The following is a 27,877-nucleotide window of genomic DNA, read 5'->3' as shown; positions in this document are numbered from 1 at the left end:
TCGAGCCGGCCCATTCGTGCCGAAGCATGGCTCTCCCACGTAAAACCTAAAACCACGTAAAAAAAGTGAAGTTTCACTTCTGGCACGTGTGCTCGGCATACACGCTCTTTTTTATTTTAAGAAATTATTGCATTGTCATTGGCTCTTACGTGTGTTGGTTCTTGTATCAGACACCAGCATGGACTATGTCATCTGACAGCAGCATGGATATTGGAGACAGTTCACTCAAACACAAAACCATCCGTCAAAAATGTAACTTCTAAAAAGGGTTCTGCCACCAAAAAAGTTTGAGAACCTCGGCTATTGTAATAATAATTATTATATTATAATATACATTAGGTAATTTAGGTATTTGACCGCAACAAATTCTGAACAACTACGAAAACACTTTGAGAAGATCTTACGGAGCCCGAGGGACATGCTGTACAATGTACATATTGTAATCATTCAGAAGAAAGACAGGAGCAGTAAGTACTTATATTCAATTTTAAAAAATCCTTTTAAGAAAAAGTTAAAAAAAAACCAGAAGTTTTTTTTAAAGCTCAATGTATGGCTTTTATCGCGACTCGCGAGCTTTGAGCGCGGCGACCGAATCAAGAAATAATTCCGTAACGAAAATAAAACTAACACCTCCCACCCCGATCGGTCCAACGGCGCGGCGAAAGTGCGGAGGTAAGAAACTTCGCGACACGACAAAAATACAAAGATAAAGGTTAGTAATTAGTATTGATATATTTGGATAAAGTAAATTAATACTGTACAGGGATTTTCATGTACAAAAAGGCAAAATCTAAATCGAAACATGCAGTTAGCCAATTTGCAATAATTGATTTTTGTCGGCGGATTAGGCCGGCTGCCCTGCGTAGCCCGCGGCAGCTGAAAATCGCATTAAAACCACCGACTGACCACGTCACTTACAACATACAAAATTAAATATAGCCAGGGTTGCCAGGTTTATATACCCATTAGTCGGATAAAGGCATTAGGATCGATTTATATAATTACGCCCGAACGCGCAGTCTGGCGGTTTCACCGCGAGATTACAAGCAAAAGTTTGGAAATGACAGCGCAACCACGCCGCCTAATATTATAATTGGCAAGAGTTTGTTTGTTTGTTTGTTTGAACGCGCTAATCTCAGGAACTACTGGTCCGATTTGAAAAATTATTTTACTGTTGGATAGCTCATTTATCGAGGAAGGCTATAGGCTATATTTTATCACATTAAGTATAATAGGAGCGAAGGAATAGAGGAAAATGTGGAAAAAACGGGGGGAAATTATTTGAAAGGGCTTATTTGAACGCGCTAATCTCAGGAAGTACTGGTCCGATTTGAAAAATTCTTACAGTGTTAGATATCCCATTGATCGAGAAAGGTTATAAGTTATATTTTATCACGCTAAGACTAATAGGAACGACGAAATAGAGGAAAATGTGGAAAAAACGGTGAAAATTATATGGAATTGCTTATTATATTATGAACTACTGGAGCAATTTTTATGTTATTTGGCAAACATGAAGAATAGACCACTTGAAGGGACATAGGTTATTTTTTGCTGCAAAATGTACGGTTGCGTGAAATTCCTAAATTACGCAAGCGAAGCCGCGCGGAACATCTATATCTTATATACAGTGTGTAACAAGAATAAGTGATAATACTTTAGGGTGTGTACGTGTTCCTTGTAGAGAGTTCATTGTGAAAGTAGCAGCGCTAAAAGACGAAAATTTTTTTTCACTTTTGTATGGGCAATGGCCGGAGCGTCACGAGTTTCCCCATACAAAAGTGAAACATTTTTTTGGTCTTTCAGTACTGCTACTTTCACAGTGAACTCTCTACAAGGAACACATACACACCCTAAAGTATTATCACTTATTTTTGTTACATCCTGTATATAAAATCGTAGGAAAGTCAATTCTGTATATTGAATATTTTTGTACAATAAATAATTATTAGGGATGTGATCTACTATGCTAACGCGGACGAAGTCGCAGGCAACAGCTAGTAATTTATAAAGTAAGTATCTCCATAGCAAATTTCAACAAAATCAGTTCAGCGGCTTAGGCGTGAAGGCTGAAGAGCTAACAGACAAACGGACAGAAACACTTTCGCACAAGGCTACAAAAGCCGAACTCTTTTTATTCGGCCGGACACGCAACTAAAAAGCCGAACTATGTCCGGCTTTTTAACGCCTGGCAACCCTAAATACAGCGAAACCTAAAAACAAGGCGGCAAATATTGCGCAGTTGGGATGGTTTTTAACCCCCAACAAAAAGAGGGGTGTTACAAGTTTGACGTGTTTTGTCTGTCTGTCTGTCTGTCTGTCTGTCTGTCTGTCTGACTGACTGTCTGTCTGTCTGTCTGTCTGTCCGTCTGTCCGTCTGTCCGTCTGTCCGTCTGTCCGTCTGTCCGTCTGTCCGTCTGTCCGTCTGTCCGTCTGTCCGTCTGTCCGTCTGTCCATCCGTCCGTCCGTCCGTCCGTCCGTCCGTCCGTCCGTCCGTCCGTCCGTCCGTCCGTCCGTCCGTCCGTCCGTCCGTCCGTCTGTCTGTCTGTCTGTGTATGTCTTTCCGTCTGTCCGTCTGTCCGTCTGACTTATTAGTTATTACATATTTGAGTCAAACTTAACAGATTCTATTCATTTGATCTTCGAAACGGATTTGACTAACGAACGAGATTAAGTATAAAGAAATATTGGACCATTAAACCATGTTAAACTTAGTTTTCAATTTAACTGCTTTAAGTATCTGCAAACTACTGTTAGCAAATATATAGATGGCCTTTACATAGTTTTCCTGTATTGTGTTTTAAGTTTTGGCTTAGTTTTACTTAAATTTTATAAATTTAGAATTTTCTTTTATTCTATTCTATTTTGTATTCATCAAATCATAATATTAATGCATATTATTAGCTAATTTTATAAAATAATAAAAAAAAACAAAATTTCATACTTAATAAACACTAATTAGGTATTGCCTGGCTTCATTGAAAACTGCAGTGGTCCAGTGCAAACGCACGAGAGAAAAATGCAATCAACTCAGCACGCATGTCTATTATAGTCCGTTCGTAATTATATTGCCTCGGAGGGAATATGAAAATGAACTTTATTACATCAGAATAAAGGTCCTGAGAGGTGTAAAATAACTCTGGTCGGTTCGTAGAGAGGGCGCTGGTCATGGCACTTACCGCGCGATGACCGAACCAATCGCCGCCGCGTCCACATCGGACAGCATTCGATATTCAAAACAGTGAAATTCGACTCGCATGCTTCTGAGTTTGGTGAGTTTTTTTTTATTCGAATTCTTGTAAGCAAAGAATTTTGTAAGTTTGGTCGTAAATTATTAGGACGTTATGAGCAGAAAAGTAATGATAAAAAGTTTTTATAGTAAAGTTGCATTAAATTGTGTAGAAAAATTATTTGTAACAAAATTTTGTAGTACTTACTGAAAATATTGTCAATATTTAAAATCCCACAAGAATCTAAAAAAATCAACTCAATTATTTTACGTAAAACTTTTGAATCAATTCCATTGCCTTACCTAACAGCTGTTTTGTTAAATTAACAAATTAATTTATGAAATTCAAAATTACTACAGTCAATAATTCCCGTCAAAATTTTGGCTTAATTTTAATATTACTTTTGTAGGATCATTAGTTTTAAAAATTACTTAGATGTTTTTAAAAATTAAATAATAATAAAATAATCTGAATAAAATTTCTTTAGGTTAAAGGTAAAAAAAGAAAGGTTGACTGGTAGAGATTGCTTAGTAGCAATAAGTTCGCCTTTTGTACATCAATTAGTAATATATATTATTGTATCTTTCGTATTATGTACTGTATTTTGGTGTGCAATAAAGAGTTATATTATTATTATTATTATTATTATTATTTCTACAAGCTAGGTAGAGTTTTCCTTTAGGCTTTCATTAACCTTTCGCCGGTTTTCTATGAGGCAGAGGTACTGACATACCTTCTCTTGCATTGATTTGCTATTTCCATCTCTAACCTAAAAATATTGGACTAACATTTAGTTTTTTTTAATCTCGTCAGTTTTTAATAGCGCCCATAGCGCCAGAGGGTGGCAAATACCTACAAAAATTAATTATTTTTAGGGTTCCGTACCCAAAGGGTAAAACTAAAAAGCGGGACCCTATTACTTCGATGTCTGTCTGTCTGGCTGTCTCGAGGTATAGTATTTCAAGAACCGCTGTTTATCTAGACTTCTGAAACTTTCACAGATTGTGTATTTCTTTTGCCGCTTTATCAATCAATGAACCGACCGACCGACCGTTCAGTAGATGAACCGACTCACGCTTGAGCGATTTCTTAATTTTTTGTAAATCTACATATAACACACGACCTGTGTGCCAAATTTCATAACACTAGGACAATTGGAAGTGGCCTAGAGGTTTTGATTACCGGTCAGTGAGTTAGTGAATGAGTTAGGGAGTCAGTGCCAAAATAAGCTATTTTTACAGGACCATAGTTCAGTATTTACCGAAGCTATATCTATGAAATTTGGTAAACTGCTTAAGTACTAGTACAATATAATTACGTAGGTATAATTTTATCTTTGCACTCACAATAGACATTGAGCTACAGGGCGGTCAAAAGTGCGTCGAAACGGTTCGTGTAAATAGTGCACGTGCACGGCATGCGCGGCCTGCTGGAACTGATTGCCACGCAGAAAAACGACGTGAGCTCTCACAAAGCTCGGCTTTTAGCTAGTTTATTTTGTACTTTAGTAAAACTAGCTATTTGACCGAGCTTCGCTCGGTATTCGATAAAACACGAATAAAATGACATTTCCTAAAAATGATTCCTAGCTAGATCGATTTATCGCCCCCGAAACCCCCTATATACCTACTAAATTTCATGAAAATCGTTGGAGCCGATTCCGAGATTCCAATTATATATTAATAATAAAAAACCAATTATAATTTAAACGAGCAATTCTTGTATATATATAAAATATATAAATTCTCGGTCAAATAGCTAGTATATATATATGTATATATATATATATATATATATATATATATATATATATATATATATATATATATATATATATATATATATATATATATTACAATTAAATAAATACATATATGTTAGGGGTTTTTGGGAGCTCCCATACAAAAAACCACTGAGGTATAAGTACTACGTAGTACTTACTACTTATATCTCAGTGCAAAAAACACATTTTTGACCAGATTCGCTCTACATACCGGTATGGAACCCTTCACGTGCGAGTCCGACTCGCACTTGGCGATTTGTTTTATTTTAGAATGTGTCGTACTAACTTGTTAGTTTTTAAGTCCTTTGTACACGAACAAAATATGGATTGATTGAAAAATTACCCGAAATAAACGCATTTTATTTCATTTATTTATTTATAGATTTAGTAAACTCTGAATTGCTAGCCCCTTTTTGTAATCTTATTAAATAAGTAAATATTTTATGAATCCAACGGAAGCTGTGGTAAAGACAGACGAGACGGAGCCAATTAGCAGCATAAATTGATGCACAAACTCCGGGACAAACTTGTGTGTTTGTATAAGGCAACTCCAGCTTTCGTTTGTGTGTTAATCTTTCATAAGTGATGGCTGTATTAAATTTTATGCGGCGTCTCCACGTCGGCCCAGAACCAATCCATACTAATATTATAAATGCGAAAGTGTGTCTGTCTGACCTTCTGTCTGTCTGTTACCTCTTCACGGTTAAATCGCTGAACTGCGGGGCTCAAATGGTCACAATAAGCAATTCCTCTCAATCAATTCAGCAAATGAATTGTCAAAACTGTCAAACTGACAAATGTCAAATCAGTACAAAAATACAGAAATGAATTGCAAGCAGAGTTGCATTTTGCGATTTTAGGAAAATGAATCATATTATGATTCACGAGCTTTTGCCCGCGGCTTCGCTCGCGTTAAGAAGTATTATTATATACAAACTTTCATCCCCTGTTTTAACCCCTTGGAGGTGGAATTGACCAAAATCCTTTCTTAGCGGAAGCCTATGTCATAATATCTACCTGCATGCCAAACTTCAGCCCGATCGGTCCAGTGGTTTGGGCTATGCATTGATAGATCACCATGTCAGTCAGTCACCTTTGAGTTTTATATATATATATAGAGAGAGAGATTAGCCCAGCTGTGCGCTGAACCGATTTTGCTGAAAGGCATGGAGATACCTTGAGTCCCGGAAATGACATAGGATAGTTTTTATCCCGGAAAAATGTACGGTTCCGTCGTGATAAACAAATTATGGCGCAGCGGAGTTGCGGGCGTCCTCTAGTATATTATACGATCGTTCACGATCGTATAATATACTAGAAGGGCATTTCTGTAAATAAATCTCTTAGGTAAGTATATATAAAATTCTTGTGTCACAAATCACAATGTTAGTTACCGTACTCTTCCGAAAAGTCTTTACTGGTTTTAACCTAATTTTATATGCATATTCAGTGGGTCTGAGAATCGGCTACTGGGTACTTTTTATATTGATAAGTGCATTTGTTGAATAATAAAAAAAATATTACTACTCGAGACTGACGGCGACCATTGTTTGTGCGACGGGATAGCGATGGACGTTGCCATGGTGACATACTTAGTCACTTCAATAAAATAATACGGGCGAAATGGCAAAGAAACGTTTGCCAGGACAGCTAACATAATATATAAAATTCTCGTGTCACAATGTTAGTTACCGTACTCTTCCGAAACGGCTTTACTGATTTTTACCAAATTTTATATGCATATTCAGTGGGTCTGAGAATCGGCTACTGGCTACTTTTTATATCGATAAGTGCATTTATTGAATAAATAATAGTAAATTATCACAACTCGAGACTGACGGCGACCATTGTTTGTGCGACGGGATAGCGATGGACGTTGGCCTTTGCCATATTATGGTGCCATACAATTATTTAGTCACTTCAATAAAATAATAATAATATGGGCGAAATACTTTATATGGCAAAACAACATTTGCCGGGACAGCTATTGAGAATAAAAATTATTCTTTGTCCTTTCCCGGGGATCGAGACTCAAAGTATATAATTATTATAGGTAGCCGGTATCTCTGGGCTGTAACTCAAAAACTGTATACAGCTAGACTTCTGAAATTTTCACTGATTGTGTATTTCTGTTGCCGCTACAACAAATACAAAAAAAAAAATTAACAGCTCCCATACAACAAAAGTTTTTTAACTTTTTTGCTCGTCATTAATAATGGCAACGCTGGAACTGGTAATAGTCAAAATATTATATTGCATTTGTAGGTACTTAAATAAGGATATCGCACACAGAAAACACATATTTTTGCCCACTTTCGCTCTGCAACGGTACGGAACCATTCGTGTGCGAGTGCGACTCCCAATTTTTTTCTTTTTGACGACAGAATTTAGCTTTTAGTACTGTGTCCATGTATTTATCATTATTTAGCCTACTAGGACACCATAACACCATTTTTCACAAGTGCAACCTTTTGGATGGTTACGTAACCTTACAGATATAGTAATTGCTTACCACTCGTATCCAGTAATGGATTATTCCCACTAGTGCGATGACAAATGACTACCAGGTAATTGTAGTGCTATTTAGTAGTTATTTAATTAGCAGAAGCATAAGAGCCCGTACTATCTTTTCTACTGCTCTCTTCACACTCACGCCCGTCTTTCATATGCCGGGTGAAAAAGGACGATCGCCAAGTTAGCGGGCAGTTATAGGTTTTCTGGTTTTTAAAGGGTTTTTTATATGAAAGTGGTAAAAAGTAATTCCAACATTGTATAGACGATTTTCTCAACAGAACATTGTATTTTTTTCATACCGTTAAGACGTCAATACAATCCATAAACAGGTGATATTCTAAACCTTTTACAGCAAAAATCACAAAACTGTCGCGGGTTTTGAGTTGGATTATTTAAAGATACTTAAAACAAATAAAAAATCTAGCTGCAACATTAGATTATAATTGAAATGATCTTACATGTTGTGCATTAAAACTTATAGAAATACTGTATTTTAACTGTTAAATCACGTCTGTAAAATGAGCGAAATCGGCAAAATTTCGTATACGGACTCTTAATATCAAGGACCCCATATATGAGGAGGCCGATTGTATCATGTCGGAACGCTCGTAGGATAACCGAATTCAATATTCATGCACTAGGCACTAGGTATGGAGTGTAGATGGAGGAGAACTATCTCTGTATGTAAAAGTGTCCGCTGAAATGCGTTAAATTAGGGTGGCGAGCTGCAGCTAGCGCCACTCTTGGAGGATTTTTAAACTGTTATTTACTGCGTACAGCTGGACACTTTTTAACCCCCGACAAAAAAGAGGGGTGTTATAAGTTTGACGTGTCGGTCTGTCTGTCTGTTTGTCTGTGTGTGTATCTGTCCGTGGCATCGTAGCATCCAAACGGATGGACCGATTTTGATCTAGTTTTTTTTGTTTGAAAGCTGACATGATCGAGAGTGTTCTTAGCTATAGTTCATCATCATCAGCCTGCTCAGTGCTGGACAATCAGGGTTTATCTGGTTCATGAAAGGCCGTTAGCAACTTGTAGTCGTTTGATGGGTTTTATATTTCATTCTAGTTCGTGACATTTGTGAATATACAATATACGTATACACATAATAATGGAAAGTTGTACTGGTGCTGCAGCATCACCTGGTAATCAATAGGATATCCAATTCCTCGCCAACTTAGAGCAGAGGTTTCGTGTTTGGGCTCATTTTAATTGCGACAACCAGTAAGAAGTAGATATTTACATGCTGCTGCTGCAGCATCACCTGGATTCTATAGGAACCGAGCTTCTTATGAACCCAAAGTGGAGGTTTCATGTTTGGGCTCATATTAACGGCCTCATCGAAAAGGACATTGATAGATGGTAATCATGAGAATATGATTCTGTTGATAGGAATTACTCTGCACTATAACCAACACAAGTTTAAAAAGTATGAAATAAAATTAAATTAAGAAATTTAAAAAAAACCCCGCCAAAACAACTTTAAAAAGTAATGAAATAATATTTACTGCATTTAAGTTCAAATAATTCCTAACTTGTGTAAAGTAATATTTTAGTCCATAATGGGGATTGTCCATTTTTTTTTTAATTTTGCTCATTACAAAAACATTTCGAGGAATAAGGTCAGTGATCGTTTTTCTGTATAAACGAAAAAAATACCCACTAGTTACTTATATTTTTGAACAAATATGTTCAACCTTTGTTTGACCTTCAATGGCGTTAAATTAGCAATAAATTCGACCAACATTACGTTTCGAACTTTTGGTAAGCTTTTCGTATCAGCTTTCACATAATGAGAACTTGCATTTGACGAACCAGCCATTATAAATAAGATTGAAAGGAAAAAACATACTGCAGAGGTCAATTATTGGCCGCCGATGATGACGTCAGAGCGAAACTTTAAAAATTTATTAAGAAAAAACTAGCCAATGAATTTCAAAATTATTTAATTTATATTCTTAAAATACCCTATTTTAACGAAAAATAATATAAAAAGTACATGTGATTTTTTTGGACAATCCCCATTGTTGTCAAGGTGTGTCGGGGGACCGGTAATGTAGATGTTTGATTTCGCATAACAAGTTTAAGGATCAATTCACAGCGATCTGAATCGAGATAGGTATTCAGCGACTTTGCGCTTGTAGGTTGTAGTTTACTTGGCTGTCCCCCGACACACCGTGACAACAATTATGGACTAAAATATTACTTTACACAAGTTAGGAATTATTTGAACTAAAATGCAGTAAATATTATTTCATTACTTTTTAAAATTGTTTTGGCGGGGGTTTTTTTAAATTTCTTAATTTAATTTTATTCAAATATCCCCCATATAAGATAGTTCTCCTCCATCTACCCTCCATACCACTAGGGCAGCGATTCTCAATTTTTTTCTTTTTTCTGAGTCAGCCATTCCGTGTCGTAGTCGTAGACGTAGATGTTGCCTGCCATTTTTTTAGCTCAAACATTAGTTTATCACACGTAGTTTTATTCCGTAATAAGATAATTATCGTATTTTCTTTTTCTATATAAAACATACTTTCAATCTGCAAATTATATCATAACCGGCTTGGCGATTTCTTGGAGCTTATGCGCTGTACTATGTTCTTTATTGCGCCATACTCGAGTAAATTAAAAACACCATTACGGTGCCTCGCTAAAAGCATTTATTGATAAGTGCTGGGAATGGCAGATTACCATTGACTTTATCAGACGGAAAATGTTATTTGAACTAGCACCAATTTGTGCGACATTATGAAATGTTATGGTGAAACCTGCCTTTGGAACTATCGTGTCTACAGATGTCATACTACTGACTACTGCTCACTACTATAACCATTTAAAATACATATTATAATGAAATGGCGTTTTGTTGTACAGGCCACTTTGATCTCAAATATCTCCTCTTTGGTAGAATTCCAAATTCAAATTTATATATTCACTAGCTGTTGCCCGCGACTTCGTCCGCATTAGCAAAATGCGATAAAAAAAGAAAATGAAATATCTACCTTAAAATTGAGTTCCAAAATTCCACTGTAACATACATACTTATATACATACAGAGCATGTTAAATAAAAGTTTTAAAAAGAGACAAATTTTCCCCTTCCTTACCCAAATAGTAAAAACCGGCTAAGTGCGAGTTTGACTCTCGGAGTTTTTTTTAGAAGTTAGAGGGGGGGGGGGGGGGGCCACCCCCATTTTACCACTTTGGAAGAGTCTCCCTCGCAAACTATTCAGGTTAGAAAAAAATGATATTAAAAACCTCAATACGAGTATTATGATTTTTTAAGACCTATCCATAGACACCCCACACGCATAGATTAGATGAAAAAAAAGTTTTTTTTCAGTTGTACCAATGGGGACCCCTAAAATTTTTAATAATTTTTGCATTTTTGTATCAAAATCTTAATGCGGTTCACACATTACATCTACTTACCAAGTTTCAATCGTATAGCTCTTATAGTTTCGGAGAAAAGTGGCTGTGACATACGGACGGTCAGACAGACAGACAGACATGGCGAATCTAAAAGGGTTCCTTTTTTTGCCATTTGGCTACGGAACCCTAAAAATCAGTCAACACACGGTGGAACAATAATATATTTTTGATAATATTGTGATGATTCATGGCGTAATTGAATCAATGATTTCTAGAACAACATAAGTAAGTAACTAAAAGTAAAATTTTCAGGAGACACAAAAACCTGGATAATTTTTGATAATGCAAGTAATTTATAATTATGTATATTATATTTTATATTTCTGTATATATAGCTCCTAATAATGTATTTTTATACATCTTTTTATTTTATTTTATTAGTATAAATAAATGGATAATAAAGTTTTTCACTTATGTGCTTTTGACATTAAATCTGTTACTTGTGTTGTTTTGATACCCAAGAAACTACTGTAACATAAAATAATAACTCAAATACTCATATTTATTCCACTTTATTTATCTTAAAATCATAACATAATGTTGCTATTGCCTATGCCTACTTTTATAGGTATGCATCATCTCCCACTTCATCTACAGTTTCTACTGTTGTGGTTGGCCACTCCAAAATTTCATCATAGAAGTCTTTAAAGGTATCAGGAACATAAGAAATTAACTTTTTGATATCTTCAATTTTTTTATATTTATCGGTACTTACCAAAAGTTCGAAACGTAATGTTGGTCGAATTTATTGCTAATTTACGCCATTGAAGGTCAAACAAAGGTTAAACGTATTTGTTCAAAAATATAAGTAACTAATGGGTATTTTTTTCGTTTATATACAGAAAAACGATCACTGACCTTATTTATTCCTCGAAATGTTTTTGTAATGAGCAAAATTAAAAAAAATGGACAATCCCCATTGTATGCACTTGTGTTGTTCTAACAATCACCGAAGAGAAATGTCAGTCAGTTATGTTGTTCTAACACTAAGCGGTATTTTCAGTAGTTCAATTTACATAGAACACGCAAAGCAATTGTGTTGTTTTAATGCACAATTTATTAATGGCCATAGACTAAATCCAAAATCGCTATAAACTCGATTTCGGCAAAAATGTTAGTTACGTTGTTTTAGAAATCATCGATTCAATTATAGTGATGATGACGATTAGTATTATTGACACATTGACATAATAATATCTCTGATAATATGCTTTTAGTTGCTGAACAACGCCAAAATAGCCGAACATTTATCTATAAGGATTCAAGAGTTCTGTACAGCATCTTCGGAACCAGGGTGTACTTCAGCGCAAATTCTTATTTTTTGGTAGTTTAAGCTTAAAATCCTTCAGAAAAACGTAAAATCACTATATGTTTCCATATAAATTTTAAGGAGTCCTGTCGATTTCTTATGGATTGCATCGTCAGATCATCACTTTTGTGATCATGTTACTAAATTCGGGCTACATCTCATACGAGTACAACAACAAAATTCTTTTGGAAATCGGTCTACAAACGACGGAGTTGTCCGCGAACCAATATAAAAAAGTGAAAAATGTCCTCCTCCTTTTCGGAAGTCGGTTAAAAAGTAGCCTAAGTTATGCCTTACTACATAAGCTATGTGCCAAAAAAAGTCCCGTCAAAATCACTCCAGCCATTTCGGAGATTAGCCGGAACAAACAGACAGACAGATAATGTAAAAAAATAGAGATACAGACAAAAATTGTAAAAAATGTTGTTTTGGTGTATATACCTTATATACATTCATATGCATCTAGTAAAAAACGGTTCTTTCAATATTACAAACAGACACTCCAATTTTATTTATATGTATAGATGTATAGATGTATAGATGTATAGATGTATAGATGTATAGATGTATAGATGTATAGATGTATAGATGTATAGATGTATATATGTATAGATGTATAGATGTATAGATGTATAGATGTATAGATGTATAGATGTATAGATGTATAGATGTATAGATGTATAGATTTGAGATCCGAAAATGTCAAATTAGTACACGCCCACATCCGGGATCGAACCTGCAGCCTCTTGAGTGCAAGACACAGTTCTACCCACTAGGCCACGGACGTCTCAAAATAATTTACTAGTTTAAATATTTGGTTCCATTTTATATTTAGTAAAGATTTTAAGGGATTGGCAAATCATTACTTTAACAAATAAAATGGATGTGCGATCTTGTTTTCCGTTAAAATTTACATTACCTACAGCAAATCTATTTCAAATGTAGGTCTAGGCTCTAATGAAAGCACTAAGCAATGTCTGGAAAACATTTTTTGGATTTTATATTACTTATTCTTAATTTGGCAAAATTGCCCGTAGTAGGAAAATCATGTAACGCACCTATGATCTGTTCAAAAAGTATATTACAACTAGCTGTTGCCCGCGCCTTCGTCCGCGTGGACTTCAGTTTATAGCGCGCGATGTCAACAAAATTGGTGTCAAAAGCTTTTATAAAAAAACCCTGGTACCCCTTATATCAAAACAGCTGTGCAGTGTGCACATAATATTTCATTTTTTTAAATTAAACTTTATATATTATGCCAAATTTTAAAGCTTATTTAGCCCCCCAATTACACAGCTTTACCCATAAACTATTTATCATTGATAGGTTTAGCCCCAATTTCACCAACGTATGTTAGTGTTAACAGCTTGTTAAAATGTCATGTCTTCTCTTTCATTCATAAGAAAAATGAAAGAGGTAACGCGATACTAATTCGAGTGTTAACTTTAACAGTCGTTGGTGAAATTGGGGCATAAGGTTACGTCACTGTATATAATATAAAGTACTGACTTATAATTAATAACGTAAAAAAGAATAACAATCGAAAAAAATCGAAACTCGATTGTATAATGATACCACCTCTTATAGAAAGATGTTGGGCAAGCGTTAGCGCGATGTAAGAGACGCACGGCGCCATCTAGTCTGAATTTTTGGAACTAACTTAATTTGAACAAATTTTCGTTTTTTCACCCCCTTACAACCCTTTTTTCCAGTAAAAAAGTAGCCTATGTCCTTTCTCAGGCTTAAGACTATTTGTATACAAAATTTCATTACAATCGGTTCGGTAGTTTTGGCGTGAAAGCGAGACAGACAGACAGACAGAGATACTTTCGCATTTATAATATTAGTATAGATAACTATTGTGTAGTGGCAGTGATCAGTCGTAGATTTTAGAAGTGCTAAGTTTGAGCTCAAAAACTATGGAAGATTTAACCCTGGAAAGATAGTCTGCGTAAAATTTACGCATGTATTAAATTATTAAAAATATAAATGTAAAAAAAAATAGTAAAATGAAACAATTTTAATTTTTTAAATTCATTATTTATTTCATTAAGAGTCTTATAATTTACCCTAATTATTATTTTATTAAATTTAAACTCTTTCCAACTTTGTACACAAATAATATAACAATCAAACATCAAACATTTAAATAAATCGATTAATTATTTACTTATATTATAATTATAAGTTATAAGTATTATATAAACTTAACACAGCAACAAGTATCTAAATTAATAGAAAATATCAGTAAAGTACAATACTTATCTTATTTCTCTGGTTGCTCCTGTCTCTCGACACAAACTAAACTTTTTCACTATTGACTCTCGTTTTTATACTATCTAAACGGATATTAACAGTTAACAGTCTTAATATTAAGTAAATAATTTCAGAATCAATAAAATATTTCCGGTATACTACCGGAAATATTTTATTCCAGAAGTATTTTTAACAATACTATAAAAACTAGTAAATATATCAGTAAAATATAAAAATATTTTATAATAATAATCTGATTTTATTTAAAACATTAATCAGACTAGCGGAAATATTTTATACCGGAAGTATTTAAAAACAATTTGTAAAACCTGGTAGAAAAATTACCAGCCTAGTGAAATAATGTCACTTTAGATTTAAATTTAATTAAACTAATTAAAATTATTATTCTTTACATTTACATTTAAATTTGTAACTAAATATTATTTCCGCTAACCTTTAAAATATGGTTTTAGTACATAAATGTATTTATCGTATTATTATTATTTAACACGGCCATACTGACTTGTACTTCGTTCTCTGAAGTACATTCTTTGTGTTAACTTTTACTAAACTTAGATTCAACTAAAGACTTAAGTATATAATATGTACATTGTACTTCATACATTGCTACTACTTTTCACATTTTCCTCAACTCGACTCATATTCAAATAGAGACTTAAGTATAATATGTATATCATACATTGCTACTATCCTACTTTTCACATCAAGTGGACATAGCAACGATCAGTCTAATGATCTAACTTCTATAACTAGAGACTTAAGTATAATATGTACATCATACATTGCTACTGTCCTACTTTTCACATCAAGTGGACATAGCAACGATCAGTCTAATGATCTAACTTCTATAACTAGAGACTTAAGTATAATATGTACATCATACATTGCTACTGTCCTACTTTTCACATTAAGTGGACATAGCAACGGTCAGTGATCTAACTTCAATTTCCTGGCTCCACACCTGCTGCACATGAGACGAGCCTAAAGCAGAGCACTGACTTTCAGCAGTTACCAACAATTATTGTATAACACTTTTATATGTTATTAACCATATTAACCCTTATTTTCAATTGATACATCAAAATAGTTCACATAATATAACATTCCTTTTATTTACAATCTGTGTCTTATATCATTAAGAACACACAAAAGAAATCGTAAAATTCTTACAAAAGTTATAATTTTTATTTCACACAATATTATCATGATCCTGAAAGTCCATTCTCCCGGCCATAATCTCAATTTATCTTTAGCTACTGCAGTTATCGCTCTTAATCTACCTGTTCCCCGTAAGGCGTAGATATCATTTGGAAGAAGAGGAGTTATTTCATAAGGACCTATATATTTTTTTTAAATGGGCTTTGGCCCACCACACATTCCCACCACTGCATCTCCTGTGTCACCAGGATCGACAGCGGCATCCAACCACGAAAACCCTTTGATATTATGATCTCAGGGAGCCCGAGGGACATGCTAAAGCTGTCTTGGGACCCGCAACGAAATTAATCAGAAGAAAATAGGAGGAGTAGGAAGAATAATAAGGAACTAGTCTATACTTAGGATAAAGCTTTTCATGTCGTCTGTGATCTTGCCTTACATAATATTATATTATACGAGTACTACATTGCCTACTTCAAATACCTTCGTATCCCGTCTCACTGAGAATCTAGTTTTAAATTTGTTTGCTTGCTAACAAAGACGCTGGTAAGCTATTCGCGATCAGATCTAACATCTATTTTCGGGTAAATCTAATCGTACCTCGTTTAGTTGGGCTTGGATTGGGGGAATATTAGCATTACGACCAATAAGTAAACGTGACGGGTGTAAATTCTGTAAAACTTTGAATTATTGTGGTATTTATTGATTGTTGGACCTTCCACAATCCGTTCGGCCAATCTGACGTGCCATTACAACAAGTATTTAGCATAATATCCATAACTGTGGAAACGTATCTTTCTACCTGGCAATTTCCCCTTGGTGACCCTGTTGCTATCATATTATGATGTTCAGTTGCTAGCTCTCTAAATAAGTTACGGATTTGGCCAGAACTAAAATTAGTTCCTTTACCAGTTATGACCGTTGATAGGGTTCCAAAAAAAAAAATATAGACCTCTTTCCGGCAAATAACGAGGATAGAAAATACATGTCTAGGGATCCAACCAGACTCGAATTTAATTTTGTGGCCATAAAAAAATTATAATAGCGTACCAAAGAATATCCGAGAGTTATCTTTAAAGGAATTTAATGCGACTCCTTAGTATTTAAATGAATTCTTTGACTGATTGAATTATTAACCATTTTTATTATTAATATTGAATCGATGAATTTTAACTTATTGTAAGGTTTTATTATATTATAGATGAATTATATTATTTTAACGAATTATTTGCTTTGATTTATTATGTTATTATTGACTTATTATTAATGATATTTTAATTTAAAGTAATGTACAATTAATAAGTTTCAAACACTATTTTAATCCTAGAATGGAAGCATCAATTAGATGAGATAACACAGTTGTATATATACTGCATTCGGTGAATAAACAATTTGATTGATTTGAAAATTTAGTAAAGCCATCAGCCCATCAATTAAAAGCAATATATTCTATATTATGTACCCATCTCTTGTTTGCAAAAAAAGGACTACAGTCTAAGTAGATAATGTGAAAGGGTATTAGAGTTATCAGTTAGGTGTAAATATCCCTGTTTACTTTAGGACCAGCATGCCCTTTCCGTTCAATACATATCAGGCAATGTTTTAAATATTTTGTGACCAAAGCTGACATCCGGGGAAACCAGAAATGTTCACGAAGTTCATTAATTACTTTATTGTACCCCACATTACAGTTTTCGTCATGAAATAGTTTTAAGCAGATTGTATCTAGATTCTAGACCCTTTTGGTACATACAATTTTTGCTCATTAGGTTGTACTTGTATTTCACCCATATTATTTTATTGAAGTGACAAAATAAGTGTGGCACCATGGCAACGTCCATCGCTATCCCGTCGCCCAAACAATGGTCGCCGTCAGTCTCGAGTTGTAATAATTTACTTTTATTAATTCAACAAATGTACTTATCAGTATAAAAAGTAGCCAGTAGCCGATTCTCAGGCTTACTAAAAATGTATATAAAATTTGGTAAAAAAAAATCAGTAAAACCGTTTCGGAGGATTTCGGAGGACGGTACCTAACTAACATTGTGACACGAGAATTTTATTGCATAAATAGCATTGATCTTTATCAATTTCGTCGGATTCAACTCTTAATTTTGAATCGTTTTGTTGGGCAATTTCTAACCAAGACTGAGGTTCTTCAATAAGATTTGTCGAATATGACAGTTCAGAGAAATCGTGAGGTGATATTTCTATGTTAACACTAACAGTATTAGAATCATTTACTAGATTACGGCTGAGAAAAACAACATGTCTTATGTATTAACCCTTTTTATAAATAACTAGAATAGATGTTCCGGTGAACTTCGTGTCACTTATAAACCTTCCCTGAACTTCCACGATCATTTTAAGACTAAAATTAGCCAAATCGGTCTAGCCGTTATCGAGTTATAGCGATACTAACACAATTGTAAATCTATTTTATACAATCAGTAAAAATTTTAAATGTATACACTAGAACGTTTTAAAGCATTAAATGTCGCCAAAGTTTGTAATTCATAGAGCAATATTATGTACTTTGATTCAGCGGGAGACGTCCGACAGTTTTGACATTATATAGTATAGCTCCGTATTCTGACTTACGTCAGTATAAAGTTCTGTAGGTAATTTTGGGTCATATATAGTTAATAATGGCTTAGATGATAAATGTTTTACGACGTAATTTCTAGCTAAATCCTGTTCGGTGCCCACTCCCATTTTTGTTTTTTTTTTTGTGAATTTGGTTATTGGTGCCGTTCGGGACGCAAAATTTGGAACAAACTCTCTGAAATAACTTGTGAGGACCATATGATAAACTGCCGTACTTCCCTGGTATTGCTGGGGATAAGTGAATTAATTAAAGTCTTTACTTTTGCCTCACTACACACACACACACACACTTTTCATGTTGGTACGAAATTTCTCCCAAGTCCTGCCTTCCGTAGGTTCCCAGAACTCGAAGTACGTCTGACCAGATCCATTCAGGGCCTTACCGGCTTTAGCTGCTGTCTTGATCCTGCTTCAGTTGAAATCCACCCGAAGACTCTCGATGCTGTCACACCAACGCTTTGCACCACTGTCGCTTGTTTCAGGATCGATTAGTGGCAGAACAACATCATCATTTTTCTGCTGTGTGGCAGACACGACATCGCGAAATGCTTTGAGGAGATTGGAGACAGTTTCAGCATCCATCCTGCAAAAAAAAAATATATATATATTAGCTATCGAAAATTTCATACTTTAAAAAAAAATACTATATAAAAAAAACGTCTAAAATAATGGTTTGATTTATCCCACTTCTGATATTAAATTATTAAAAATATAAATGTAAAAAAAAATAGTAAAATGAAACAATTTTAATTTTTTAAATTCATTATTTATTTCATTAAGAGTCTTATAATTTACCCTAATTATTATTTTATTAAATTTAAACTCTTTCCAACTTTGTACACAAATAATATAACAATCAAACATCAAACATTTAAATAAATCGATTAATTATTTACTTATATTATAATTATAAGTTATAAGTATTATATAAACTTAACACAGCAACAAGTATCTAAATTAATAGAAAATATCAGTAAAGTACAATACTTATCTTATTTCTCTGGTTGCTCCTGTCTCTCGACACAAACTAAACTTTTTCACTATTGACTCTCGTTTTTATACTATCTAAACGGATATTAACAGTTAACAGTCTTAATATTAAGTAAATAATTTCAGAATCAATAAAATATTTCCGGTATACTACCGGAAATATTTTATTCCGGAAGTATTTTTAACAATACTATAAAAACTAGTAAATATATCAGTAAAATATAAAAATATTTTATAATAATAATCTGATTTTATTTAAAACATTAATCAGACTAGCGGAAATATTTTATACCGGAAGTATTTAAAAACAATTTGTAAAACCTGGTAGAAAAATTACCAGCCTAGTGAAATAATGTCACTTTAGATTTAAATTTAATTAAACTAATTAAAATTATTATTCTTTACATTTACATTTAAATTTGTAACTAAATATTATTTCCGCTAACCTTTAAAATATGGTTTTAGTACATAAATGTATTTATCGTATTATTATTATTTAACACATGCGTTTTCGAATAATTGCTCTATCTTTCTAATTAGAGCGAATCCATAGCTGTGCTTTTAGGACATCTCATTCGTCGCTGGGAGCTGCCCAGTGGCATACTTATCAATAAGGTAAGTGCCACCTATTTCGAAATATAACGACCGCGTGAGTCAAAATTACGCATGATTATCTTTATCGTGACTTTTATGATTATGGCTTATATGACAGTTTTATTGTGTTTCGTTACTTTTAATACTTTTTGTCTTAACTAACATTACAATTTAATTTTTATTGTTATTATATATAATATATATCACAATGGGGAGTACCAATTTAGATATTATACATGATATTCTGGCCGCTCTTATGCAAAGTGATGAAGAGCTTCCTTACGAGGACACCGACAGTGAAGTAGCGGACCACGAAAGTGAAGATGAAGTGCAGAGTGACTAGAAATGATTATGTATTATAATCAAGCAAAAGTTGGCGTTGACACGCTAGATCAAATGTGTTCTCTAATGTCCTAGATAAGGTAGGACATCTGGCCTACGGCTTTATTTTATGGAATGATAAATATTGCCTGCATTAACGCATGTTATGTAATTTACAGCCATAATGTTAATTGTAAAGGATTTCTCCTTTACAATTAACATCAATGTGGCTCTCTGAGTAGCATAACATTTATGAAAAATCTTAGCTTGCGACTGCCCTATATGTTTATTCGTAGACGCTTAGAAGCACCAACTTTGAAGAGATATTTGAGATACAATATCTCTTATATGTTGCCAATTGAAGTGCTTGATACATCCGAAGACCCTAATAATGAGTCAATAGCAAAAAAAAAAGGATTTATGGTTGTTTTTCCCTTTTGAAAAAGGAGAAAGGCAAATGTGTCCTGCAAAAACTGTAAAAAAGTGAGCATAATGTTGATATGTGCCAAAGCTGTTTGTAACTTACTTATATGTAACTTTATTTTCTAAAATTATAAAAAAAGCTTACTGTTGATTTTCTACTTAAAAAAGATACAGATCATTAAAATAAAAAATAAGTCTTCATTAGAAAGAGTAAGTGTAATACTATTTTATTGATTTATAGAAGGAGTTTAAAGTTTTGATTTTTTTAAATACAAATAAAGGAGTTTTAAAAATTATGTGCAGTATTAATTATTCTAATATATATGTGTTTACGTGATAACAAATAATTCATTAAAATAAATTAATAAACCTAGACCTACAACTAATTCAAATACATGCGTCAATTTTACGCATGATTATCTTTTCCGTATTGCAAAATATGATTATCTTTCTAGGGTTAAAGAAGAAACATATGAAACGGTGACATACGTGAGGGACAGTAAATATAATAGGATGACGACAAAATTGCACCTAATAATAAAACCATAAACAGTACAAAGATAACACGGTATGAAATCTTTCTAATCTAAATAAAACAGTCTACAAATAGTCGTAGAAGTAATTCAGTGAGCAAATAAAATACGGTGTGTTATCTTTCGTCATGTGGTAATCATTACATATAGGCGCATCTTCCGCGTGTGTTAATCAGATAAATACACGTCTTAGTCAGCGGCTGTCCGCGAGCCTTCTATAGATGTTGGCGTTTAAATTATTATAGACAATATCGAATCGAAACAATTGAGCAATATGGGACACAGTGACAAACAGAATCAGTCAGAAAACAGCAGAAGTATCGATAAGGCTGACCACCTAGATTTAGGCAGAGAAGTCGATTATGACGAGTTGCTCTCATCCGCCGGGGAATTCGGCCGCTACCAAGTATTTCTATTTATTTCGACGTTCCCCTTTTATGTGTTTGGTGTGTTTGCCTATTTTTCTCAATTATTCTTAACCGAAGTATCGCCCAATCACTGGTGTTGGATACCTGAACTAGAAAACTTGACTGATATCGAACGAAGACAATTGGCGATTCCCTCCGACGCGAGTTCAGAGTTTGGATACTCGCGGTGCTCCGCCTACGTTGCCAATTGGACTGAAGTTCTTAGCACAGGTCATCAGCCGAACAGCTCTTGGAGTACTCAATCCTGTCAATATGGATGGGAGTTTAATAAGACTGAAATACCTTATGCCACTATCTCGAGCGAACTTGGATGGGTCTGCGAAAGGAATAGCTATCAAGCAACAGCTCAATCGATATTTTTCATCGGTTCTGTGTTTGGAGGCTTTCTTTTTGGATGGGTGGCAGACCGATTTGGTAGATTACCGGCTGCAACTATAAGTAACGTAGTTGGGTGCGTCGCTGGTGTGCTGAGTATATTTACAAGAAACCTTTTAGAGTTTTCATTAAGTCGACTCTTAATGGGAATATCATACGATGCCTGCATGAATATGGCGTACCTACTGGTTCTGGAGTATGTTGCTCCAAAATACAGAACCATCATCGCCAACTTACCGTTTGCGATATTCTACACAGCAGGAGCAGTCGTGCTACCTTGGATAGCTCTCGCATGCGACGACTGGAAGATACTAAGCTTAGTGACTAGTGTTCCTATGGCCCTATCAGTTTTAGCTCATTTTATTGTGCCTGAGAGCCCTCGCTGGCTTTTATCTAAAGGAAAAGTTAATGGAGCCATCGAAAGAATTGTGCGAATAGGCCAAGTAAACAAGAAAGAAGTTCCACAAAAACTTATTGAACAATTCAAAGCGTCACACAGTAAGAAGGGCAAAGAAGAAAACGTAAGTTTCCTATACCTACTAAGGAGACCTCTGCTAAGAAAAATGTTTATTAGCGTATGTCTGGAGTACACTTGCTGCATGCTGATATTTGACGCCCTAGTGAGGAGTATCGGAGGTTTCGGCTTTGACTTTTTCTTATCTTTTACTTTCTTATCAATGACCGAATGTCCGTCGTTGCTTCTAATTTCGTTTATCTTAGATTATACCGGTAGAAAGTGGCTTTTGTTTGTGGCCATGGTAATCTGTTCGATTTTTAGCGTGATGAGCACATTTATAGGTAGAGGTCTGCCTTCGATAATGTGTGCAGTGATAGCGAGGTTCTTTATCAATATGTCGTGTAATACATGCATGCAGTGGGCGGCAGAGATGCTCCCTACTCCTGTGAGGGGTTCGGGTGTGTCCATAGTCCACATTTGCAGCTTCTTGGCTACAATTATCTCCCCTTACGTAGTATACTTAGAGAACTTCGTGACTTGGCTCCCTCTTGTTATTATTGGATGCGTCGCACTGCTCGGTGCCGTTTTGGCACTATTACTCCCTGAGACCGTTAACAGGGATATGCCACAAACATTCGACGAAGCTGAAACACTCATTAAAACACAAAAGTTCTTTGATGTGCCATGCCTAAATAAGAAAGTAGACAATGATGCTATTGGCCATGTTAATTCTTCATTTGAATTGAACTAAGTTGGAGATTTTATTTCTAAACTGTCTGTTTTAATATTGTAAAGAAGCATTGCGAACTTTGTCTTAGTATTTCAGGCACTAATTGACAATAATTAATTATTGATTGATATTATTGTGAATATTAATTTTCGTCATGTGGTAACGATATTAATTTATTCACACTTTAATTTAGGTATTGGTCAATTTAAGTAATTTACATGTGAGATATTTATTAATGTACAATTACGTTAAAGTTTCAATAAATGTTAAGTTTAAATGTGTTTGTAGATGAAAATTGTCTACTTATATTTTGTGAATAGGTATTTTATTTTGTGTATGAAGCTTTGCGATATATACGATTTTGAATTAAATTAATCAAAGTATACATTATTTGTTCATTTAGTAGTATTAACCCTATAAATACATTAATTTGCTTTTTTATAATAGATTCATAGCACATAAATTAATCAAATAGACCCTTATAATAGGTTTCTAACCGACTTTACTAAAAGGAGGAGGTTATAATATTATTTTCGTCTGTTTATATTTTTTTAACCTTAACAAATAGTTACGCAAAAGTGCATTGTCCTGATTTTTGAGGAGTTTTTCTTATTTTCTATTCGCGAGTCCGTTTGTCAGAATTACATCCATACTAATATTAAAAAAGTCTGGCTGTCTGTCTGTTACCTTTTCGCGCTTCTTCCAAATAGTGCAATAATACTGTGTGATTTTGAGCACTCTTCTGTTACATTTAAATTTCAATTATCCCATCGTTTTTCTGAGTTAAGACTTAAGAGGATATAATTTAGGTTTCGTTGTATCATTAGAAAATCAATTAATATTATTTTGATTGATGGCCTCGTGGAAAATAAGTAAAATAATCGGCCGTTATGGGAGTCCGTCTTAATTTTTTTATTTAATATTAATATTATTATTAAATAAAAATTAAATAAAAAACGCGTGGTCTAGTGGTATAGAGCGCGGCTCTTGACTCGGAGGTCGTGGGTTCGATTCCCGCGTTGGAAACATGTTATTTCCAAGTTTGGTTAGGACAATGCAGGCTGATCACCTGATTGTCTGACAAGTAAGATGATCCATGCGTCGGATGGGCATGTAAAAAGTCGGTCCTGCGCCTGATCTCTCGCCAGTCGTGTCGGTTGTCCGTCCCACTGGGTTATGAGAGTAAAGGAATAGAGAGTGCTCTTGTGTACTGCGCACACACTTGGGCACTATAAAATTACTCCTGCGTAGCTGGTCTGGTTTCAATGAAACCGGCCACCGTCACCGAAACCGGTGTGGGAGCTATTATTATTATTATTATTATTAAATATTAAAGTGCACATAAAACTAAGGATTGTGTGAAAAATTAAATACAGGTATGCTGTTGCTATTATTGATATAGAGCAAAAAAGGCCAAAAAATCACGTTTGTTGTATGGGAGCCTCCCTTTAATATTTATTTTATTTTGTTTTTAGTATTTATTGTTATAGCGGCAACAGATATACACAATCTGTGAAAATTTCAACTCTCTAGCTATTACCGTTCTTGAGTTACAGCCTGGAGACATACAGACGGACAGACAACGAAGTCTTAGCAATAGCCAATAATTTTTACCCATTGGGTATGGAACCCTAAAACGGCACTCCCTTTCCTTAATATTTTGTTTAATTGTGACTAGAAATGTGGTAGGTATAATAACTTCAATATAATTAAGTAAGTAATTAGGGTTGCCACCTTTTATTTTTGCATTTAAAGTACTTACCTACATTGGTTACTCTAAATAAGAAAAATAAAGTACACAGTATAAAAATAAAGTACAATTTATTTTTCTTTAGTATTACTAGCTGTCCCGGCAAACTTTGCTTTGCCATAATACAGATGAAGTATTTCGCCCATATTATTTTATTGAAGTGACTAAATAAGTATGTTACCATGACAACGTCCCACAAACAGTCGCCGTCAGTCTCGAGTTGTAATAATTTACTATTATTTATTTAACAAATGCACTTATCAATATAAAAAGTGCACTGAATATGCATATAAAATTTGGTTAAAATCAGTAAAGCCGTTTCGGAGGAGTACGCGGACTAACATTGTGACACGATCATTTTATATATTATAAGACTAGCTTTTGCCCGCGCCCCGCGGCTTCGCTCGCGTGGAATTCGAAAATCGTGTACAATACGAATATTCTTGCAAATCACCTTTAGAAACATGATGTTTTTCCAAGACCAAAAGTAGCCTAGATGTTACTCTCCATCCTTTCAAGTAAGTCGATGCAAAAAATCAAGTCAATTGGTTGCTTCGTTAGGCTGCGAAGAAAGGACAAACAAACAAACAAACAAACAAATACACTTTCGCATTTATAATATTAGTATGGATAGCTGTTTCCCGCGACTTCGTAGGCGTTACCATAGTATAATAACGGAAATGGATAATTCTCTCCTTTTTATGGTCCCTTACTCAAATGGTAAAAACCGGAACCCGATTACAAAGATATATACATATCCAGGCAAAGCCTCCCTCATATTTATCAAATGACACTCGAAATCTGTATGTTTCACATGTTTCACTATTAATTAATAACTTAGTTTGTTACTAAGGAATAAGAATTAAAACTCAATACTAACGACGCAACATGTTTTTTTTTTGGCAACATTACCAGGAGGGGGGGGGGGGGGTGTGGGGGGGCACAGCCCCCCCAAGTACCGGCCGGAGGCAAAGCCTCCCGCATGTTAATCAAACGACACTGAAAATCTGTATGTTTAGTTTTGGTTAGATTAATTTCACTTTTAATAAATAACTTTGTTTGATTAATTGTGTCTAAAGGAGAATTAAAACTCAGCACTAACGACGCAACGCGTTTTTGCTTGGCAACATTACCAGGTGGGGGGAGGGGGATTTGAGGGGGCGCAGCCCCCCGTAGTAAGGCCGGGGGCAAAGATTCCCGCATATTAATCCAATGACCCTCGAAAACTGTATCTTTAGTTTGGGTTAGAATAAATTCACTTTTAATTAATAAATTACTTTATACCTAAAGAAGAAGAATTAAAACTCAACACTAATGATGCGACGCCATTTTGCTTAGCAACATTACCAGGAAGGGGGGGGGGGTTTGGGGGCCGCAGCCCCTCCAAGTAGGGGCAGGGGCAAAGCCTCCCCGCATATTAATCAAACGACACTCAAAATCAGTATGTTTAGTTTTGGTTACATTAATTTCATTTTTAATAATAATAATAATAATAATAATAATAATAATAATAATAATAATAAAACATTTATTCAACACACATTCACACCACACTAAACTTAAATACATAAAAATATATTTAACATTAAAAAACAAAGTAAACTACAAACACAAAAAGAAAAATAATAATAATAATAATAAGGACATAAAAACTAAAATTTACCTTGCTACACTATCACTAGGTCGTAGTAGTGAAAGGCAGTGCGATGCGAATATACCGTCGAAAGGGATTCCACTCAGGCTATGATCACGGTACAGGTTATAGTCCTGCACCGTGATCCCTGGTATTCTGTGGATCCTGAGTAGTTGTCAAGCGACTGACAGACAACAAGCAGTACCTATTAGAAATAAATAAGTAAATAAATACATTTTTAATAAATAACTTTGTTTTAAAAGAAGAAGAACTAAAAGTCAACACTAACGACGCAACACCATTTTGTTTAGCAACATTACCAGGAAGGGGGGGGGGTTTGGGGGGGTCGCATCCACCCTAAGTAGGTTCCGGGGGCAAAGTCCCCCGCATATTAATCCAATGACACTTGAAAACTGTACCTTTAGCTTAGGTTAGAATAAATTCACTTTTAATTAATAACTTACTTTGTTCCTAAAAAAGGAGAATTAAAACTCAACACTGATTAATATGCGGGGAGGCTATTTGAGGGGTGGGGGGGGGACAAATTTTATAAACCAGATATGAAGTTGGAAGAAGACAAATATATCTGCGAAAACCATATTCAAATCGGATCAGTAGTTTTCATGTTAAAAAAAAGTTTGATACAATATCTGACCCCCTCTTCGGCCTCGTTTAAGGGGTGGGGGAAAAATTTTATACACCAGATGTTAAATTGGAAAATACAGTTAATAATATGAAGTTAGTCCATTGAAGAAAAAAGTTTGATACAAAATTTGACCCCCTCTTTGGTCCCCTTAGAGGGGTGAGGGGGGGAAAATTTACCACATGTTAAGTTGGAAGAAGATAAATATATCTGCGAAAACGGTATTCAAATCGGATCAGAAGTTTTCGTGTTAAAGAAAAAAGTTTGGTACAAAATATTACCCCCTCTTTTGACCCCTTAGAGAGGTGGGGGGAAATATTTTTGTACACCAGATGTTAAGTTGGAATACCGCATTCAAATCGGATCATTAGTTTTCGTGTGATGCTGGAACAAACATACAGACAGACAGACAGACTGACAAAAAACTAACCACAGTTTTGGCTTCTATAGCGATGTAGTAACAGCCCCCGCTTATTACTTTTTGGATATCTTTAATGTACAGAATTGTCATTTCTACAGTTTTATTATATGTATAGATTGTTGTTGATTAAGGATGAGACAGTAATTACTCATAATTATCATATAGTTAGTATAATAATATCAAATATAATAATTAATAATATCTATCAAATGGTTAGAACGTTAATGAGTTTTAGAACCACTGCTGAATACTTATAGGATTTCGACA

The 27,877-nt window shown here is 34.5% G+C and overlaps 2 protein-coding genes across 2 annotated transcripts in view; both read left to right on the top strand.

Annotated features, from left to right (window-relative positions):
* Window positions 1–3,220: 3,220 nt before the first annotated feature.
* The window catches only part of LOC121738966 (transient receptor potential cation channel subfamily A member 1), a 143,028-nt gene continuing 118,371 nt past the window's right edge, over window positions 3,221–27,877 (top strand). Inside the window, exon 1 of the mRNA XM_042131258.1 lies at window positions 3,221–3,272. The gene's annotated coding sequence lies outside the window, so the exon portion shown is untranslated. The remainder of the gene's footprint in view (window positions 3,273–27,877) is intronic.
* Window positions 21,380–23,235, top strand: LOC121738967 (carcinine transporter-like). The gene has a single exon (XM_042131259.1). It carries the CDS (start codon window positions 21,448–21,450, stop codon window positions 23,182–23,184), a length of 1,737 nt encoding a protein of 578 aa, XP_041987193.1. The 5' UTR covers window positions 21,380–21,447; the 3' UTR covers window positions 23,185–23,235.

This window comes from Aricia agestis, chromosome Z, assembly GCF_905147365.1.
Source record: "Aricia agestis chromosome Z, ilAriAges1.1, whole genome shotgun sequence".
NCBI classification, from domain to species: Eukaryota; Metazoa; Arthropoda; class Insecta; order Lepidoptera; family Lycaenidae; genus Aricia; species Aricia agestis.
Note: the sequence above shows the minus strand (reverse complement) of the source record. Positions and strands in the feature narration are given on the sequence as shown.

Coding starts and splice junctions, on each gene's coding strand:
- LOC121738967 (XM_042131259.1), top strand. CDS start 21,448: ATGGGACACAGTGACAAACAGAATCAGTCAGAAAACAGCAGAAGTATC.